Here is a 20,034-nt window from a genome sequence, read left to right as displayed (position 1 = left end):
CACACACACACACGCATACACACACACACCTGTCAAGTCTAAATGGTACTGACTTAGTCCAACACCCTCTCCCCCTCCCACCCTGCTCTCTGGGAGTTTTCTTGACTGATCTCCCAGGCTGAGCAGGGCCCTCTTACCCGTGGGGAGGAATATGGTTCTGAGGGGTATACTCCACAGGGAGGATGGAAAAGGGGAGCTGAGGGCTGGGGTGGGAGTGGGGAAGGCCAAGTGCTGGAAGCCAGGAGTAGGCCGGGAAGGGGCATCGGGCCAGGGTCTCCCTGGGAGGGGAATCAGTGTGGCCAAGACTGGATCTGGGGAGGCAGAGCCTCCCCCAAGCCACATGACCCTGGCCCTCAGGCTCTGAAACAGCAGAGGGGGTTGTCAGCTCCCTGTCCAGGGTGATTGGGGAATGGAGGATGGAGAGGAGAGCCACAGGATAAGGTAGGGGCATGGGGGGGATCGGGGAGCTGGCGCACATAACATCTCGAATCATGGGCACACGCTCTCAGCACTGGATTGCCCAGTCAGTCCCTGTTCTCGAGATGTGAGTGTGGTAAGTGGGCAAACCAAAGCACTCTACACCTCCTGCCCTCACACTAGAGTGGAGGAAAGATGAGAACACCTGGGGCCGCAGCTATTTGTTCTCCTCTGAATGACAGGGAGGATACTGAAGGTTAAAGTCAAAACAGATCTGGACTCCAATTCCAGCTCAGCTGCTTGGCACCAACTTGACCCTGGGCAAGTGTTTAAGCTGGGCTTCCCAGGTGGCACTGGTGGTAAAGAACCTGCCTGCTAATGCAGGAGACATAAGAGACTTGGGTTTGATCCCTGGGTCAGGAAGATCCCCTGGAGAAGAGCATGGCAATCTACTCCAGTGTTCTTGCCTGAAGATTCCCATGGACAGAGGAGCCTGGCGGGCTACAGTCCATAGGGTCAAAAAGCAGGACACAACTGAAGCAACTTGGAATGCACGCAAGTGTTTGACCAATTCAGGCCTCAGTTTTCTCATCAGTAAAATAGGAATCAATAAACCTACAGAATCCATCTACAACGCAAGAGACCCGAGCTCAATTCCTGGGTCAGGAAGATCCCCTGGAGAAGGAAATGGCAACCCACTCCAGTATTCTTGCCTGGAGAATTCCATGGACAGAGGAGCCAGGCAGGCTACAGTCCATGGGGTTGCAAGAGGTGGATATGACTTAGCGACTAAACCACCACCATACCTATAGAACACAGTGTGAAAGGAATTCCTTAGAGTTGTGCATAAGGCATGGGTCCACAGCACTTAGCACTGTGCCAGGAAAAAAGGTAACAGCTGACTTTCGACGTGGTTTTCCCTCTATGAAATGGACACTTATCTGGTACAGTCCTCAGCTCACCCCCAATTCCCAGGTGTCTGGAGGTTCTGTCAGTAACCACAGAATGAAAGGCTTGAGGGTGAGAATGGATTCAAACTGCTTCCATTGAATTATCTGCCCCACTGGGTCTCTGGTTAATCGTATTAGCTCTCTGGGGCTCCCCTGCATGCCCAGCCAGGTATGTGCATCTCCCTTCAAGCTGCCTTTGAAGTCTGGGGTTCTTTGATGTGAATGGGGGATGGACCAGCCTTGGGTCCCTCCAACCCTGAGGTCAGTGGCTAAATGATTCCTTATACCCAGTTGTATACACAACTACCACTGTAATCAAGATGATGATGATATGATTGGAATTGTTTTAATTAAAAATATATCACTAAATTCACAAATCTAAATAAGTGTAAAAGGAATTTTTTGAATTAAACTATCAATGGATGGTTTTTGTAAGTTTCTGTCATTTAGACTTTTGAGGCTATTATAGCTTAAAAGAGCACTAAAAATAGTACACGATGCCTTCTGGACTCCCTTTCCTTTTAATAAGTGCCCCAGGGGATTATTATGGTCAAACGATTTGGAGAGAGACTGAGCTCATAGTGCACATAAATGCTTGAGCAGAAGCAGTACTTGGCCTGCTCTAAGTACTCCCCAAGAGCTCCTTACTCCCACAGTAAGCACTCCCCTAAGTGTTTGTTCTTAGTTGTGATTCTTTTCCTTGCCCTCTATACACACACGCACACACGCACACACGCACACAGGCACAGAGCCTTCTCCCAGCACAGGCTCAGCTGAGTCAGCAAAGGCAGCAGCCTTGCGTGTCCGTGGCAGGGCAGTCGGGCGGCGGGACGGCAGAGGCAGGGGTCGCGGACTGTGCTGTGGGAACCTCTGAGAAGCTCCTGGTGGCCTCCCTGTTTGCTTCCCAGGGCAGGCTGAGCCTTCACCTCCTGACCCTGTGGAAAGCACAAGTTGGGCCTGGGCTCCACCCAGGCAGGGGCCTGCAGGACGGGGCCAGGGACGAGAGTCTGGTCACGGGAGCTGAAGGGAGCAGGAGATTCAGGCCTGGCCCCTGCCAGCTCCACCATCTACAGCCAGCACTCTCTTGAGGGTTAGACCAGCCTGCAAGGATCAGGGGAAATGATGGAGGCCAAAGGGCGGCGTGAGCAACGCACACAAAAGGTATAATGATGTGAGTTGTGTTCATAAGGAGCCCGGAGCGCTAGGGAAGCGTTCTCTTGCTGATTTCAAGACATCTGCATGCCAGAGCAGGTGTACTGAGCACTTATTGAGCACCTACTATGTACCCCACATGCATACAGGAGAGTGAAGAACCTGAAACCAGAGAAAGCTGGTAACCTGCGGGGCTCACATTGTCTTGATGGACACTGGATGGAGAAAGAACTCTCTTTCGTACCTCCATGTCCCCCAGTCCAGGGACTGGGTTAAAAGTATTCATTCAACAAATACATACTGAGTTCTTTTACTGAGAACTGAGCTAAGCATTGGGAGTTCAGTGTTGAACTGAATAGACAGGAGTCTGGCTGAAAGCCCAGTGCTGGGGGAGGGGAACAGACAAAAAATCAACAAACAGTATCAAAGTAAACAATGTAATTTCCAGCCGTGGAAGTGCTCTGAAGGAAATGAGCAGGGTGACGTGACAGAGGGCAGGAGGTCCATTTAGACAGGGGAAAGGCCTCATCGTGTGAGGGAGGTGATAAATGACCATATTGGGACATGGTAATATCCGGTCTGGCTTCCAAAATCAGAATGACTTAGTTTCCATCACAGCCTTACCATTTGCAAGGCACTCCATCCTGGGCAAGGTGATGAACTCCTCAGAGCCTCAGTTTTCACACCTGTAAAATGGGAGTAAATATCCAATCTGTTTAGTGGGAGTGATAGGAAGGGTAAATTAGATAATTCAAGCAATTATTATAAGTACTTATTAAATAATAGGTTATTTCTATTTCATTTGGCTTGGGCCAGGTACCCACAATCCATGGGTTAGTCCCTGTGGAAAAGGACAATGAGGTGGACTACTCCCGAGTCTACAGTTCCAAATTGATTCTGGACTGTCTTTCTCTCATCCAACATACAGCAGGGGTCTCAAAGTAATTTGTCTTTAGACCAGGCACATGGGTGCAGTATGTTAAGGAATGGTGGGGGGACTTCCCTGGTGGTCCAGTGGTTAAGAATCTGCCTGCCAATGCAGGGGACATGGGTTTGATCCCTGGTCCAGGAAGATTCCACATGCCATGGGGCAACTAGGCTGGTGTGCCACAACTACTGAAGCCCATGTGCTCTCTCACACCACAGTGAAGACCCAGCACAGCCTAAATAAATAAATGAAATTATTAAAAGAAAAGAAAAAAGGCGTGGTGGGGACTGTGGTGCTCTTTAGAGAACAGACCCTGCCTAAATGAAGTAGCTCCTATTCAACTTAAGGGAATACTTGCCTTGATAAAATGAGGGCCTAGACCTTTCCATTTTTTAAATGCTGGAAACAAACTATTGGGTTGGTCAAAACACTTGTTTGGGTTTTTCCCTAAGGTGTAATGGACAAACTCGAACAAACTTTTTGGCTAACTCGGTATTTTTTGCAAAATCTTACGAACTTTCAGCATTGGTGATTTAAATAAAAAACCTTTCAGGGCTTCCCTGGTGGTCCAGTGGTTAAGAATGGAATGGAAGGAACCTTGCTCGGAAGGAACACCAGTTCAACCCCTGGTCCGGGAAGATCCCACATGCCTAGAGCAACTAAGCCCATTATGCCACAGCTACTGAAGCCCTCACACCTAGAGCCTGTGCTTTGCAACAAGAGATGCCGCCTCAGTGAGGAGCCTGCACATTGCAATGAAGAGCAGCCCCCGCTTGCCACAACTAGAGAAAGCCCACATGTAGCGATGAAGACCCACCACAGCCAGAAACTAAGTGAAAACCTTTCAAAACACTGTCATGAGCAGGTAACACACTGCAAATCAGCCAAGGTGGTTTGGTGGCAGAGTTTCAAGCTCCATCTACCGAGGCCAGGCCCTTGGCTGAGCACTGCAGAATACAGAGCCAGCTGACAGCAGGTTCCTGGTGGAAAACTCCTAGGGGCTCCAGGGACCAGAGCCTAAAGGGGGAAGGAGATCACGTAGAAGAGGAGACCCTTGAGCTGGATTCTCTGGGATAACTAGGTGTAGCTTGTGTGAAGGAAGAGGAGGTAGAAGCATCCTGGGAAGAGGAAGAAGCACTTTGAGCTTAGGGGAAGGGTAGGCATTTCCATGGGGCCAGGGTGCACTTGGGGTACAAGGGAATTGTAGCAGAAAGCTGAGGTCTTCAGATCACAGAGAGACAGCCAAGTGTGCCCACAGAGGCACCTAGACAGTCCCTCCAAGACCAGCAGTGTGGGGTCCAGAAAGTACTGGAGACAAGTACTAGAGGTGGAGGCCAGACACCTGTGCTTACTCCCACCTCCACATCTGCAGGACTCCATCCATTCATTTAAGCTGAGGATCACAGCAAGCAACGGTCAATTCGGAACCAGGAACCGGAGCTTCAGAGAGTCAGGAGTCATCCTGCTCACAGAAGCTCACAGTCTGATGGCAGCTACTCACGAGAGCTTGGACAACTGCTCCATGAAGTTAGAAGAGGACTCTGCCAAAACCTGGGGAGCTAGTGACAGGTTCGTAGATGAGGTGACAATGTTTAAGCCGTGTCTTGATAGGTGAGAAGGAGTTTATCAGAGAGATAACAGTGGAAACAGCAGGAGGTTGCATGGAGAAGGAACACATGAAAGGCAGAGGTGTGATTTGGGAACCTGTTTCGGGAATCTGAACCTCCTTCAATCATATGACAAATCCTTACTGATTTCTGTGTACCAGGGGCTGCGCCTGGCATGGGAGGTGCATCATAAAGCAGACATCCTCCACCTTCGAAATGATGATGCTATTTAATTCCTATGTACTTCAGTTTCCCCACCTTTGAAATACCTTATATGGGTGGGAGGGGGGACCGGGATGGGGAATACATGTAAATCCATGGCTAATTCATTTCAATGTATGACAAAAACCACTGCAATGATGTAAAGTAATTAGCCTCCAACTAATAAAAATAAAAAAAAAAAAAAAAAAGAAATACCTTATATGCCTCAGAGCTTCAGGGAGGGGTGACTAGGATTACATGGGCTTCTATAGGCTACATAATGCCAAGACAGTCAGGGTCACACTGACATATAGGAAATGCTCATTAAATACGTGCAGAGGGACTCCCCTGGTGGCGCAGTGAATAAGAATTTGCCTTCAAGTGCAGGGGACATGGGTTCAACCTCTAGTCTAGGAAGATCCCACATGCTGCAGAGCCACTAAGCCCATGTGCCACAACTACTGAAGCCAGCACCCTAGAGCCTGGTCTCTGCAACAAGAGTAGTCCCTACTCACGGCAACTAGAGAAAGTCCACGTGTGGCAATGAAGACCCAGCGCAGCCAAAAATATATAAATAGGGGAAAAATATGTGCAGACCGAAATGTCTTCCTGTCTTGACTTCCTGAGAACCTAACACCTGCAGTTATCTTGCTGAGACTCCTAGATAAGTAGGTTTGTTCAATGAATGAATAAACAAATGACCAATCTGCCACTTTACACACATTTACTGCTGACAGTATTCCTGTCAAGTAAATACTATTCTTTGTTTCCATTTTACAGCTGACAAGCAAAACCTTCAAGATGGTAACTGATCTAATATGTCCAAGATTTTGCCTCCTGGTGGCCTGACCTCAAAGCTCCAGCACTTAACCCAGCACACTGTTGCTCACAGGGAGGAAGGATTCAGAAGGTCTGATGGAAAGCATTTGAGAACTTGGAGGGTCTTGGCTCCTCACCCTCCAGCTAGCTGGGCTGACCCTCAAAGGTTATCTCCCAGGTCAGGTGATCTGCCGGTCAGTTCGTCTGGGTCAGGGGAAGCAAGAAGGTGTCATTCCCCTCCTGGGAAGAAGGCACTTCTGGTCCTTCTTGCAGGAAACAGGTTCTGGATGAACAAATACCTCTTACAAATGAGAATGACTGTTAACCTCTGTCCTGAAGAGTGCCCCAGCTGGAAAAATCCAGTGATGAACGGGCTTTGACAGAATCCCTCTTGCAGGTCCCCACACGGCTTTGGGCCAATACACATCAGAAATGAGCTCTGTCTGCAGCTCCCAGATTCTAGAAAAAACAAAACTTTGAGAGGTTTTCTTTCTTCTTAAGTCTTAGTACAAGGCCCGAGGAAGGCATGGCAATCCATTCCAGTATTCTTGCCTGGAGAATCCCCATGGACAGAGGAGCCCAGCAGGTTACAGTTCATGATGTCGCAAAGAGTCAGACAAGACTGAAGTGACTGAGCGCTCACACACACACACACACACACACACACACACACACACAAGCCCATGTCCACCTTGTCATCTTTGGGAAAGCCAGAGGGCTAAGAGCATGGGTTTGGGTAACCAGCAGAGCTGCCCTTCACAGACTGGCTGTTTTCATTTGTAAACGTGTGGCCTTGAGCAAGTCACCTGGTTCCCTCTGAGCCTCCATTTTCTCATCTCTGAAGTGAGGATGAGAATAAAATCAATGCAGTGTTTGTCAGGATGCCTACTGTATTTGGTGCTCAGTAAGTGTTAGCTATTATTATTATCATTTATTTTAACTGAAATATTTACTGGGCACCTACTAGGTACCACATAGTATGAGGGGACACGGAATGAATAAAGCTTAATTTCTTGCTCCTGGTCCAGTATGGGAAAGAGATCATCTGTTTTTGTCCCTTCCCAGTCCTGGTGCTGAATGCCCCTGTTTAAACAGGGACCACCTGGATTCTAGGACACGTGGGTTTTGAGGCAGGTTGACCATTATACCTCTGTGTAACCACAATCTCTCCTTTTTTCTCCAGCCATGTGGGATCTTAGTTTCCCGACCAGGGATAGAACCTGCGCCCTCTGCACCAGAAAGTCCCTTATTGCTTTTTATGTATTCATCACTTGGGTGAGGGCATCTTTTGCCTCTGGGGACAGGTCTGATGCAAAGGGACAGGGCAGACAATCCCCATCCTGCAAGCCCCTAGGCTGGGGAAGTTGAATGACAACAACAGAGCACCCATAATAATATCTGTATACTTAAGGCTTTACAAAAATAAGGGCTTGCAAAGGATTTTACCATTTGCTTTATTAAATCTACATGGAAGGAGGTATCTCCAGTCATAGTTTATAGATGAGGAAACTGATTGCAGAGGGGTCAGTTCCAAACTGCAACAAGATCGTAGACTCATCCAGGTTTTCAAAGTTGTCTGGGAAGAATCAAGGGGGTGTTTGTTAAATATGTAGATTACCAAGGTCTCTCTCCAAGTTCTAATTCTGAAGGCCTAGCTGGGACTCAGGAATCGGTAGTTTACACACACACCAGGTGATACTTATCTTTAGGAAAGTCTGGGCACAGTGCTATTCACTGATTAATTTACTCAGCTAAGATTCTTTAAAATCTCAAATATGACATCATGATGAGATCATGATGAACAAGACATTCTCTAGCTTTGAAAGGAACTAGCAGGCATCTGGTTAAGGAGATTGTCCTGGTCCCAAAGTCAGCAAGGTTCTACAACCCACGTCTCTCCCAGGTGAGACCCTTTCCTGCTGGCTAGGCCGGCTTCCACCAGACTTGGGTTTAAGAACTCCTAGCTGAACCTGCTGGGCCTCCTTCCACTGTCTCATACCTGCTCAGGGCAGAGCCTATGGCTCTTTGGAACTGAAGGCATCTTGTGAAAGAAGCCCAGGTGTACCCGGCATGTGTGCTGTGCTGTGCTCAGTCGCTCAGTCATGTCCAACTCTTTGCAACCCCAGGGAGCCCCCCAGGCTCCTCTGTCCATGGGGATTCTCTAGGCAAGAACACTGGAGTGGGTCACCATGCCCTCCTCCAGGGGATATTCCCAACCCAGGGATCGAACCCAGGTCTCCCGCATTGCAGGCGGATCCTTACTGTCTGAGCCCCAGGGAAGCCCACGTGTAGTTTCAATGAACGCACATCAGGGCTAGGAAAAGACCAGGGGCCCAGGGCAGAGGGGGGAGGGGAGGGCGGGGAAGGCTTCCGGTGTGGGGAACAGCTGGGTGCAGAGATTTACATTTCTTTACAGGTAATTCCAGCTGAACAGAGGCCAGACAAGGACTACTCTAGTGTAGAGGAGGAAAGCAGGGCCCAGAGAGAAAAAAGTGAGGGTCCCTGAGCTGAAATCGAGGTCTCTGGGGTAACTGAGTCCCCAGAGGAGGCAGGGACTGCAGGGCATTGACAACACAGGCAACACCTTTTTCCTGAAATCCCTGGAGTCAAGTGCATCTGTGAAGGAAGATCCTGATGCCATCACAGACACTCCCCTAGAGTGGGCCAGGATCACCCTGTTAGCTATGCCCTGGGCTCCAGCTTCCGAACACTTCCTTTTCCAGTGGAGAATTCCATCCTTCATCCTGGTCACTCCTGCCCTCTGCCTTCTCCAGGAGGGAGCTTCAGTATTTGAAGCAGGTCCCCATAGACTTCCACTGGCACTCATCCTTTTTGTTCCAGCAATTCCCAGTACCAAGTACTTTTTCAGAGGCTAACTCTCCAGACAGGTCCTGCCAGATAAGCCCAGGGGTGCTCCCAGAGGCCATCTGGACAGTATCCTGGAAGCCTGCACAGGGCCAGGGGAGCTGAAGCCTCCTGGGCCAGTGTGGGGCCGCACCCTGCCTGAGAGCCGCTGGTATCCACAGCTTCCTTTCTCCACCTGCTCCTGGTTGAGCTAGATGTCTATCTGGAACCTGGAGGAAGAGGAAAGGGCAGGGATCCCAGGTGGGGCAGGGTAAGGAAGCCATAATTCTGACCTGGGAGCGTGGACAAGCCGGCTGTATCTGGGAAACAAAGCCGAGAGTAGCCCCGTGCCAGGGTGCCCCGCCTAGGCAAACTAGACGGTCCCCGAACCTAACAGCTCCCACAGTTTTGGAGTCTCCTCCCTACCAGGCTCAGGTCTCACCCGCCCTCAGCAGGTGGTCCCTGCGGGGGGCCACCCCGGGTGACGGTGTGGGGGCGGGGTGGGGTAGGGGTGTTATACGATCTCAACGCTTCCCCCCAGGGAGGAAGGGCAGGGGCGGGGCGGCCGCGAAGGCCCAGGATATAAGAGGCGGAGGCTGCCTTTGGGGACCAGCCAGCCCACCATGCACGCCCAGCGCCTGTGGTTGTTCCTCTTGCACGCCAGGTGGGCTCTCCTCCAGGCGGGCGCCGCGATGGTGGCCCCGGTGCCCCTTCGACCGTGGGGACAGCCCTCGTCGCCATCCCCCCTCGCTTACATGCTGAGCCTATACCGCGAACCCCTACCCCGGGCGGACATCATCCGTAGCCTGCAGGCACAAGGTAGGCAGCCCCGCCCCGCCCTGCTTCCTTCAACACCCGGGGCGCCTCGGGCGCTCCCTCCCCCAGACTCCCTGGGCATCAGGGGCTGCGGCTCGGTGCCCGGGACTCGCCATTTGAGGACGTACCCGCACGCTTGAAGCGCACGTCCAGGGGCTGGGCTTGAGGGTCTCTCAGCGTCCAAGTTGTCTCGAGGCACAGGGTTGGTGGTATCCGGGGTGTGTCCCGGGCCGGGAGCTCAGCGTTCCGGTCTTGTTTGGGGCGGGTAGAGTGCGGACTATAGGGTGGGAACCTGATTGTGCCACTTCTTATCTGTGCGGGCTTCAACTACTGTAATCTCCGGGCACCTCGGTTTGCACATCTGTAGAACAGGAATGGGGCTTCCCAGGTGGCTCAGAGATAAATAATCCGCCTGCCAAGGCAGGAGACATCCTTGGGTGGGGAAGATCCCCTGGAGGAGGAAATGGCAACCCTCTCCAGTATCCTTGCTTGGGAAATCCCATGGACAGAGGAGTCTGACAGGTCGCAAAAGCGTCGAACACCACTGAGGGACTTGGCAACAACACAGAATAGGAATAATAATGCCTCCTTTATAGGACTGGCGAGGGCTACTGACAATGCACATGAAATGCTTAACACATAATCAGGCACAGTAACAAATCGTCCTGATTATTGCTACAATTATTTTGTTGATTTTTTTTTTTCCTTTTCACTAGTGAAGGTGAATGCCACCGAGAGTTAGTTTCTCAGGCTGAGACAGAGCTTGGAAACAGGGTGTCAAGCATGAACATCAGGGATTAGGTTTCAGAAGTTAGGGATTAGAGATGAGGTGCCCCGAAATCGAGAATCGAGGCAGGCTTGGTAGGTGTCAGTATCCCAGGTGACGCAGGGTTCAGGGCCTAGATTTGGAGGGATTGAGTCACTCCCACAGTGCTTGGGGAGTATGGCCGTCGAGGATGGGGCAGCGTGCCTTCTGTGCACTGGATGCAGGTCGATGTTGGGAAGAGGGAGCCCTTCCCGCGGGCTCCTCTACCCTGGGCAATCCACATCCTAGCGCGGGGGGTGGCCCCTGCCTCCCTGCACCTCGCTCGGCCTGCTGGGGCCAGACGGCCCTCCCCAGAGTTCCGGCGAAATCCACATCCGATAATCTGATTTGACGGCCACCCGCCGGCCCCCTGTGATCTGAGGATGGGGGCTCCTAGTTCGCTGGCCTGCCGCGTCTGGGGTCAGACGGCCAGTGACCCTCTCTAGAAGGGTCGTCTGGGGACCAGCCAGACTGGGGACACCCCGGGGGTGGAGCAGCTTGAAAATTACTGGCGTGTTCCGCCCCGCCAGAAAGGTGGGGGTGGGATGGGGTGGGGTGGGGTGGGGTGGGGTGGGGTGGTGGTGGGGTTGGTGGCCGCAGAGTGAGAGGTGCACTTTTCCCGTTCTCTCCCTCCTTCCACAGTTCCAGAAGATTTGTAGTAACGTGACAGTCTGGGAGTCTAGAAAACTAGATTCTGGTCCTACAAACCCTGCTTCCCCACTTATCCCTGTGTCGCTGGCGTATCAGTTGACTTTTCTAGTTTACCCTTTTGTAGAAATAAAGGGCCTGGCTTTCTTTCTACCTCATTTGTGTGAGTGTGGTGTAAACTACATAAAAGGGTAAAATCGCAACTTTTGTTATGTGTACAGTGACCTTAAGTATATACACACCGTTGTAAATTGGTTTGTTTTTCAAAAGCAGCAAGAGCCTGCCTGGAGGAGCCTGATGGAGAAGGGATGTCCCACACTGTCTCCTTTTCATCTTGGGTTTATTTGTAAGCTGCACAGGATAAGGGGAAATGGGTGTTGGAGTCTAACTAAATTAGGTCTTTCACTGTTTAACCATCTTCACCTTGGACCTTAGTTTCTTCATCCGCAAAACGGTGATAATGGTGGGGAGGATTTAAGGAGACAATGCTTGTAAAATACTTGGCATGAGGGAAGCAGTTAATAGTAATTGGCCTCACAATTTATAATAATGTAGGGTGGGAACCCGGTGTCACACCCACCCTCTTTTTCTACAGAGCCCCTAAGTCTAACTCAAAGCCCAAGGTTATGAACCCAACCACTTCTTTCTTTAGAATTGGAAATGGGTCAAGATGTCCAATTCCGAGGAATTGGAGCCCATGTGGCCAAGTCTGCATTCAATTTCAGGGTGTCCATGATCCCCTTCTTTATAATCACCCTTCAATCAATTTTATTGTGTAAGTAGGAAATACAGTTTGTTCGGGACAGCATTCTTAGCTTTTATCAGCCATTGGTGATCCAGTGACTTAGACACCCTATTCTTCTAAGATGAACCAAAGCTAGATCTAAGAGAACCTGCTAGCATTGTGTCCTGGGGAGCCCTCGGCTGCAGGTAGGGTTGTGGGGTTGCAGATACTTCCAGCAGGAAGGAATACGCTCCTCCCCACCCCTGCATCTGCACTACCACCCCAGCAACAGATGATTTTTTTTCCTCTGCCCTGGCCCCTCACTGCCTGGACATATTCATTTCTAACTTGGACCTGAGTAATGAGACAGTTGATGATGGCCATTTATTGCACTTTGGTGGTTGCACTGGGCAGAGCACTTTACACACATTATCTCAGTAAATCTCAACACTCCTGTGAGGTGGATACTGTCACCATCTATCTCCCTTTTACCCAGAGGGAAACTGAGGCCCAAAGATTGCAGCCCAGTCTTAAACAGCAAGTGGCAGGATTTAATCCATCATGGAAGACACCAGGCCCCTGCTCTTAAACACTGAGCTGGAATACCTTCCTCTAGAAAGCCATTTGTGGGTACTTGAGATAATAAGTTTTAAGTCCTGGTGTAGGTGGAGCTATAGAGGAGTTGCTACATGTCCCACCTAATCCCCAGGTGGCCAGGTGGTGCTGAGATGGGCAGTGGGTAATGTCAGCCTCTGGCTACACCTCTGGGGAGTTGCTAGTCGGGCTGGTTATTGTCCCCCTGCAGGTGCTAATGAGAAGGGAAGTGGAGATTAAGTGAAAAAGAACAGCTAGGGATGGTCTGCGAGAAGCTTCAGAAGGCTGAAACTGGGAATTAACCTCCCTCTAAGACAGGCTGGACTAACCAGAGAAATCCACTTACTGACCAAAGATGTCCTATGAGACAATTAAAAAAAAAAAGAAACAACTGTTATGTGGTCTGCCCAGAGTGGACCTAAATCAGAGATCACTACCTTCAGGATGGATTCACAAAAGGGTGTCTGTTTTTATTTCTAATGAATACCCTTTGCCTTTTATTTAACAATAGACCTTAAAACATCTTCATTTCCCTGGGTCCACATGTCATGCAGGGAAGGGTAGGACATCACTGTTCCCATTGCAAAGAGGAAACTGGGTTCGAAAGAAGTCAAAGATGACTTTTAGGTGACCTGAAAGATCCACCATGTGTGCTATTCCCAGACATCAGACCAAATAGATCCAGGACCAAAATGAATGGAATGTGCTTCCCCATTCCATTCCTTTTCATTCATTTGGGGTTTCACTGTGCTGGGTGTGTGATTGCTGTCTGTCCCAGATGCGTAAATGACCTGGAGCGGGAAGGGGTGAGCGCCCTGCTAGGTAGGAGAGACCACTGGGTGGAAAAGTACAAGATCAGGGCAGTCAAGTTTAGAGTGTCTTTAGAAACCTATTTGTAAGGTTGCCAAGAACTCTTGGAGTGTCTGCCTCTGTCTTTAGGAATTGATGGGGGAAAGGGTAGCCAGTCTTTGGCTTCTGTTGCCTGTGCCTTCCTGCGGGTTCCAGTCCTTTCCATGATCTGCGTAGCAAACTCATTGTGCCTGTGAAATAGGCCACCCTTTCCAGTGAGAAGACAGAGTCGGGAAAGCTGACTTGCTCCAGGGTCACAGGGTGGGCGGAAGCCCAGTGTTTCTGTCAGAAGGCTCAAGGTTTGGCCTTAGACTCCATGTGTGAGGGGAGAAAGGAGAAGACAAACTCATGCAGTTTTTACCAGTTGTTCTCTGGAGTGTCTGAAGTGGAAGTGGCAGAACTGTGATTTGGAGATTAGGCTTTGCAGTTGGGCTTATTCTAGGCTTTGCCACCTTCCAACAATTGACACCTTGGGCAGGTGATTTAATCTCTCGGAGCCTCAATTTTGCTCATCTTAAAAATGGATTCAATACTATTCCCAGCTCATAGGGTTGGGGTGAGAATTAAGAGAGACAATACATATAAGGTAAGGGCTCAATCATGAGCTATGGTGGTTGTTACACCAACTGAGGCTGCAGGAGGCCCCCACTCACCAGCTTCCTTCTGGTTTCTTCTCACCCAGATATGCAGGTGGATGGGCAGAACTGGACCTTTGCTTTTGACTTCTCCTTCCTGAGCCAAGAAGAGGATCTGGAGTGGGCCGAACTCCGGCTGCAGCTGTCCAGCCCCGTGGCCCTTCCTCCCAACATCCCGCTCTCCATTGAGATTTTCCACCAGCGGAAGCTGGATAAGAACCCACCTGACTGCCTGGAACGTTTTCGGATGGACCTGTTCACCGTCACTCTGTCCCAGGTTACCTTCTCCTCGGGCAGCATGGTCCTAGAGGTGACCAGGCCACTCTCCAAGTGGCTGAAGCACCCCGGGGGACTGAGGGAGCAGATGTCCAGCTTGGCTGGAGAGTGCTGGCGGCGGCCTCCCACCCCACCCGTCACCGACGTGCTCCTCCTGCTCCATTCCAACCTCTCCCCAGAGCAGAGGCGGCTGGGTGGCTCCACCCTGCTGTGGGAAGCGGAGAGCTCCTGGCGGGCCCAGGAAGGACAGCTCTCCCGGGAGAGGGGCACAAGGCACCGTCGGTATCACGGGCAGGACAGAAGCCAACTGTGTCGGAAGGTCAAGTTCCAGGTGGACTTCAACCTGATCGGATGGGGCTCCTGGATCATCTACCCCAAGCAGTACAATGCCTATCGCTGCGAGGGCGAGTGTCCTAACCCCGTGGGGGAAGAGTTCCACCCAACCAACCATGCCTACATCCAGGTGCACAACCAAGGCCTGGGCAGGGGAGGCAGTAAGCTGTGGGCGTGAAATGTCCTTTCTTCAACATCAAGGGGACAGGACTCCAGCTTTACACTGCTGTCAAATTCCCATGTTCTTTCAGTCACAGTTATTCGAGCACCTATAAGGTTCTGTGCTAGGTTTTAAGGACAGAGAGATGATCAGCAACAACATCCTCAGAGCCTACAAGGAGTCATGCCCCGTTGGGTGACCTTGAACACCTAGCTTTTCTGGGGCTTTCTCCTTTTATAAAATTACGGGTGGGGCATGTAGATTGGAGTGTCTCAGCTCCTTCCCTTGCCCTGACATTCCAGGAAAGGAAGTTTAGGATTTGGCGTTTGGGTATAGATAGGTTTGAATCCTACTCACTGGCTATGTGGTGTTGATCAAGTTGCTTACTCTGTCTGAGCCTGTTTTCTCGCCTGTAAAATGGGGATAGCAATGCTATATTTTGTAGGGCTGTTGTGGGGTCACACGAGATGATATGTATACCACACGTTAAGTTAGTAGGTAACAGGTATGATGTTATATGATCATTACTAGAAGACTGTAATTCATTGATGCAATGGGGCCATGATTATGAGGCCACGTTAGAGATAATACTGTTCCAGCCACTGTACTTTGCTGCCTAAAAACAGGAGCTGACCACGTATTTTGCAGTAGTAAATCCAGACGCTGCCACCAGGTGCCACTAATCAGCCTATATGGTCTAGAAGGTGGTGGAGGGGGAGGAATGGAAGGAAAATGAGATGGAAAAAGCAGGGTAGAGCCTAATATGGTGGTCCTGACCCACTCTCTAAGGTCATACGGGACCAAAGTGTTTTTATTTTACTCTATGAAGCCTAGACTGAGACTCTCTTGGACCTGTAATACATCCTCCATGCCAAGCCTCAGGCAAAGTTCAGAGGCTCTGCGCAGCATGTGAGCTGAGTTCATTCGAGGGAGGCAGTGGTAGGGGCCACTGCCCTAGAGGACCTGTCCTGGGCACAGGCCCTCCCAAGCCTCTCTCAGAGCCCCTGCAGTCCACTAGTCTACCTGCAGCAAGATCAGAGGAAACTAGAGACTCAAATAACCGCCAGGCCACCAAATCTTAATGCTGATCTGAAAAGCCACCACCGAACCCGAGACAGGGCCCAGTTCCAGAATGCCAAGAACTTATTACCTTTTCTCCTGTTGACTCTGTTTGCCCTTCTCTGGGCAACAAAGCAACTCCCATGTGAATTTCCACATGACTGTCTTCTTCATGTTTCTGGAACTAAACCAGGAGTTTCTTGGAATATTTTTAAAGATGGTATTCATCTAGACTAGAACAATAGGAGAACATATAAGTTAGCTGCTGCTTCACCCAGACACAGCTTTCAGAGTCTCCTGTTTAAAGGCTGTTTTAAAGGAATTATTTTAACAAAAAGGAAAAAATATTAGAGCTGATGATGTAGTGGCATTCTGATTCCTTTATGAAGAGTTTTCTATTTTTGCACATAGAAACTGATTTTAACTCTGTAACTTCACGCTTTACCCAGAAGTGAGACTATGCTGACCTGACCGTTGGGATGTGAATTGACCTTCCTCTCCTCCCTTTCACAGAGTCTCCTGAAGCGGTACCAACCCCACAGAGTCCCTTCCACCTGCTGTGCCCCAGTGAAGACCAAGCCCTTGAGTATGCTGTATGTGGACAATGGCAGAGTGCTTCTAGACCATCATAAAGACATGATTGTGGAGGAATGTGGGTGCCTTTGAGGAGCTCCTGCAGGTGTGTTCTATTTGCCTGCACCCTGGAAGGTTGGGAAGCTCCTGGAAGACCTAGCAACCATCTAATCTAATGAGGAGAAACACAGAGGGGGGAAAAGTTGCTCTGTCCACCAGACCTGAGGAGGGATGGCTGCCGCTGTGTCCATGAAGGCTCTGGAGTCCGGGTGAGCACAGAGGAGAGGGAGGAGGAAGCCTGTGCGGCAGCCTTGCTGGGTTTTCTCTCTGCTGAGCAGACAGTGATGTGTGAGGGCACTAGTGCAGGAGTCCTTTAGCGGATTTTTTTCAATCTCTGAACCCTCAGAAATTGTATGCAAGAGTTGAAGCATATATGCATGTATTTTTGAGGTGGAACAAGTTGTCTGTAACTTTTATGTATTCTCAAACATAGCCTTTGACATACACCTGCCCTCACCACCCAAATATTAAGTATCACTATGTAAAATTAAAGAGTCCATTGGCTCTGGTTGCCTCAGGCTGGGTCAGGGAACCCCTGCAGCTTTCTGGCTGGCCTGTAGCAATCTTGTCCAGAGGCTCTCTGGAGTGGATCTCTGCTAATGAGTTATACAAACAATAAAGCCATTGTATAGTCCTCCTAGGCCAGCTGGTGCCTTTGAAGGGCGAGGCAGGAACTCGTCCAAGAGAACTGGCCACGTTGGACTACAGAAGCTGGAGCCCTGGGATGTTCCCAAGTTAGTCTGCTTTGGCAGACACAATCCAAGTCTATTAAAGTTGGTGACAGTTCACCTCAGTTTGGTCAGTGCCTGTTATTAATCAGAGCCCTGAGTTTCCTATCCACAGAGGTGAGGACCTTGCCCTGGGTGGCAAAGTCGTGAGTTATGGTCGCAGCTTAGCTGCTGAGCAGCTGTGACCTCGGGTGAGTAATTCACTGCTCAGCCTCGTCTTGTGACATGAAAGCAGGTGGATTCTAGTGCGTCCCTGTGATTCTACTTTTCCCTTACCAGTAGGCCTCACTGAGCACTGCCAAAACAGGGGCTGTTTTTTCCCTTTTGTTGGCAGGGTGAAGGGGCCATTTTATCGGAAATATCAGTCCACAGTAAACCTAGCCTGCTTTCCAAAGCTGATTGACTAATGCTTCAACCTTAGGAGAATGAGTCCCATCATGTGGGAATACTTGTTGGGTTCAGAGGTGACTCAGATTCGACTTGGTAAGAGTCAAGGTAGTCATCCTGGTCCAAGCAGGGTTGTCTAGGCTTGAGCCAGGCCTGGGCTTGAGAAACCTCAATGCCCTGATTCAGCAACAAAACTGATCTGGTTGCTCATTCCCTGAAGTGGAAATAGCCCACTCTCCCCACAATTCAGAATCACAATAGGATTCTGCATTGGTCTCTACCTAGAAAACAGTAGAGGTGGGAGTCCTCGAGAGGTCAACTTTTGTCTCATCCTCGTTCCTAAATGAGAACCCAGTGAGGCCTACTGGCCTGGTGCCACAGCTAGGAGTGGCAGGGCTGAGCTGAGCTCTGGTCTCTGGAGCCCCAGAGGCACCATCCTTCATAGTGTCTAGGGGTCTTTACTCCCTGAGCTTTGGGTCAAGGCCTTAGCCTTTAGAACAGAATGTGTGAAATCCTGGTTCCACTACCCAACTTAAGTTCTTGGGAGTGAAAATCCCACGCCAGGGCTTTAGGGCATCCCCTTTACCAAGCGGGCGCCTAACTGTTCTTCTGTGACTGGGGCCAGGAAAGTGAAAGGTCAAGCTATTTCTGGCTACAGCCTGTGGGAGTGTTTACAGTTAGCAGCTCCACCAACTCACAGAACAAACCCCACTGGCGGGAGGACAGTGCCTCGTATCAAGCAGAAGGTGCAGGCACAAAGGCGTGAAAGGACACTTTGCTGACCTCTGATGAAAGCTGTGCGTCAGCAGCATGGGCAATCTGCTGCCTGGTCAGAGGTATTTGGGGCCCAGCCTGGCAGCAGGGCTGTGTTCTGGACTCTGCACACTGGTACAAGCTTTAAGTCTGGGGAAATGCTGCCTTTGGGTACCAAATCCTGCCCTACACTGAGGGTCAGGAAGGGGCTTTCAGAGGCCAGTCAGATGTATTTTAACTTGGTTTCCAGGCAGAGGTCTCCTCCTACTGTTCCTGTAGCAGTGCCAAGTCAGTAGCCAATTGGCGGAAATTGGATGCATTATTCCTTGGCCTGGGAAGTGGGGGGGCCTGGCCCAGGAAAGAGTGGAGAAAAGATAAAAGCAGAAACTGGGGAGCAGTTGTGACTCACAGCAGCAGTCAGGTTAGTCTCCATTCTGTCTAGCCTCTCCTTTACTAGCAGCAAAGCCTTATCCCTGCAGCCTAAGCTGCCTTTTTAAGTTGATATCCTATTTGCCTCTGGGGCAAAGTAAAGGCTGTATGAAAGGACTTTCCAAATTATTTGCCCCAACTTCCCATGAAGAGATTACCTAGTCCTAGGGGTTGCACAAACATGCTCCACCCCAAACTTGCACATCCTGGGGAATACAGACCCACCTCTGCTTGTCACACCAACTGAGCTGTTACTGAGCTTTAGACCTACCAGCCACTGGGTTAACTGCTTTCCATAATTACACCTGAGCTCCACAACCACCTCGGGAAGACCTACTTATCTTAGCCCTATTTTAGAAAAGGAAACCAAAGCTTAGAGACTGAGAATCCTGTTGGAGAGTTTGGCTGCTATTAAGTAGCAGAGCAGGACTGCAAACCTACCTTACTCCAAAGCCTGAGCCCTGGACTTCCCTGCTTCTGTTGACAACATCTGAGACATGAAAGGACAGAATTCTTGCTCTCAATATTAATATGTGGGCCTCACTGGATTAATAATAGCAAGGAATGTGATGCTTACGCAGCACAGTGTAGTTTAGTTTAAGACATCAGCTATGATGGATTTCTAGCAAGTGTTCCTGAGGGGCAGAGGCAGCCCTCACCAGGAAAGCTGTGGTCTGGGCTCCCTGCAGGCCCGGTGAAGGGCCTTCTCAGGTACCTCTGGCCCCAGCATGTACGTGTTCACTTCCAAGCTCCTTGGGGAAGGGACATATCACCTCCTGGCACATACAGGGCCAGACGGACAAAGGAAGTGCTTTGTAAATGAGAACTGACACATGAAGTGGCCAACTGCCTTTGCCCATCTTCCTTATCAGCCAAGATGGCCAAAATGTGTCAACAGGATTTCACCTGAAATTTAAAAAACAAACAATTAAAACACCAAGTTGATATTCAAGATCTTTATTGATTCAACTGTAACAGCAACCGTTGGTGAAAATTTCATTTTTTCTGTAATTTCCAAACACTTGCTGGTTTGTAAGGACAGTTGGGAAAATCAGAAACACCTGACCGTGGAATCACACAGGGCTGCCTCGGGACCACACGACGCCCTCTGCTCGCCATCCATGACAGCGAGATGGGCAGGGGAGGGACACCCACATCGAGGGGGACGAAGGGAAGACCAAGGAAAGCACTGACAGTCTCCACTTTTCCACTCAGAACGGATGGAACTGGGCCACTGGTGCACAGACAGGGAAGGACATTTCACTTTAATATATAAAGTATTTCAAA

The 20,034-nt window shown here is 50.1% G+C and overlaps 1 protein-coding gene across 1 annotated transcript; it reads left to right on the top strand.

Moving 5' to 3' along the window:
• Positions 1-9,541: 9,541 nt before the first annotated feature.
• On the top strand, positions 9,542-17,238 carry NODAL (nodal growth differentiation factor). The gene is made up of 3 exons (XM_020877482.2): positions 9,542-9,737; positions 14,037-14,728; positions 16,331-17,238. Exons 1-3 carry the CDS (start codon positions 9,542-9,544, stop codon positions 16,481-16,483), a joined length of 1,041 nt encoding a protein of 346 aa, XP_020733141.2. The 3' UTR covers positions 16,484-17,238.
• Positions 17,239-20,034: the final 2,796 nt, after the last annotated feature.

The sequence above is a fragment of the Odocoileus virginianus genome, chromosome 7, assembly GCF_023699985.2.
Source record: "Odocoileus virginianus isolate 20LAN1187 ecotype Illinois chromosome 7, Ovbor_1.2, whole genome shotgun sequence".
Taxonomy (NCBI): domain Eukaryota; kingdom Metazoa; phylum Chordata; class Mammalia; order Artiodactyla; family Cervidae; genus Odocoileus; species Odocoileus virginianus.
Note: the sequence above shows the minus strand (reverse complement) of the source record. Positions and strands in the feature narration are given on the sequence as shown.

What these genes read in the sequence shown, in the direction of transcription:
- NODAL (XM_020877482.2), top strand. Translation starts at nt 9,542, where the DNA reads ATGCACGCCCAGCGCCTGTGGTTGTTCCTCTTGCACGCCAGGTGGGCT. An exon ending in CCGTAGCCTGCAGGCACAAG is followed by an intron (nt 9,738 to 14,036) that starts GTAGGCAGCCCC and finishes CTTCTCACCCAG; the next exon opens with ATATGCAGGTGGATGGGCAG. An exon ending in CCAACCATGCCTACATCCAG is followed by an intron (nt 14,729 to 16,330) that starts GTGCACAACCAA and finishes TCCCTTTCACAG; the next exon opens with AGTCTCCTGAAGCGGTACCA.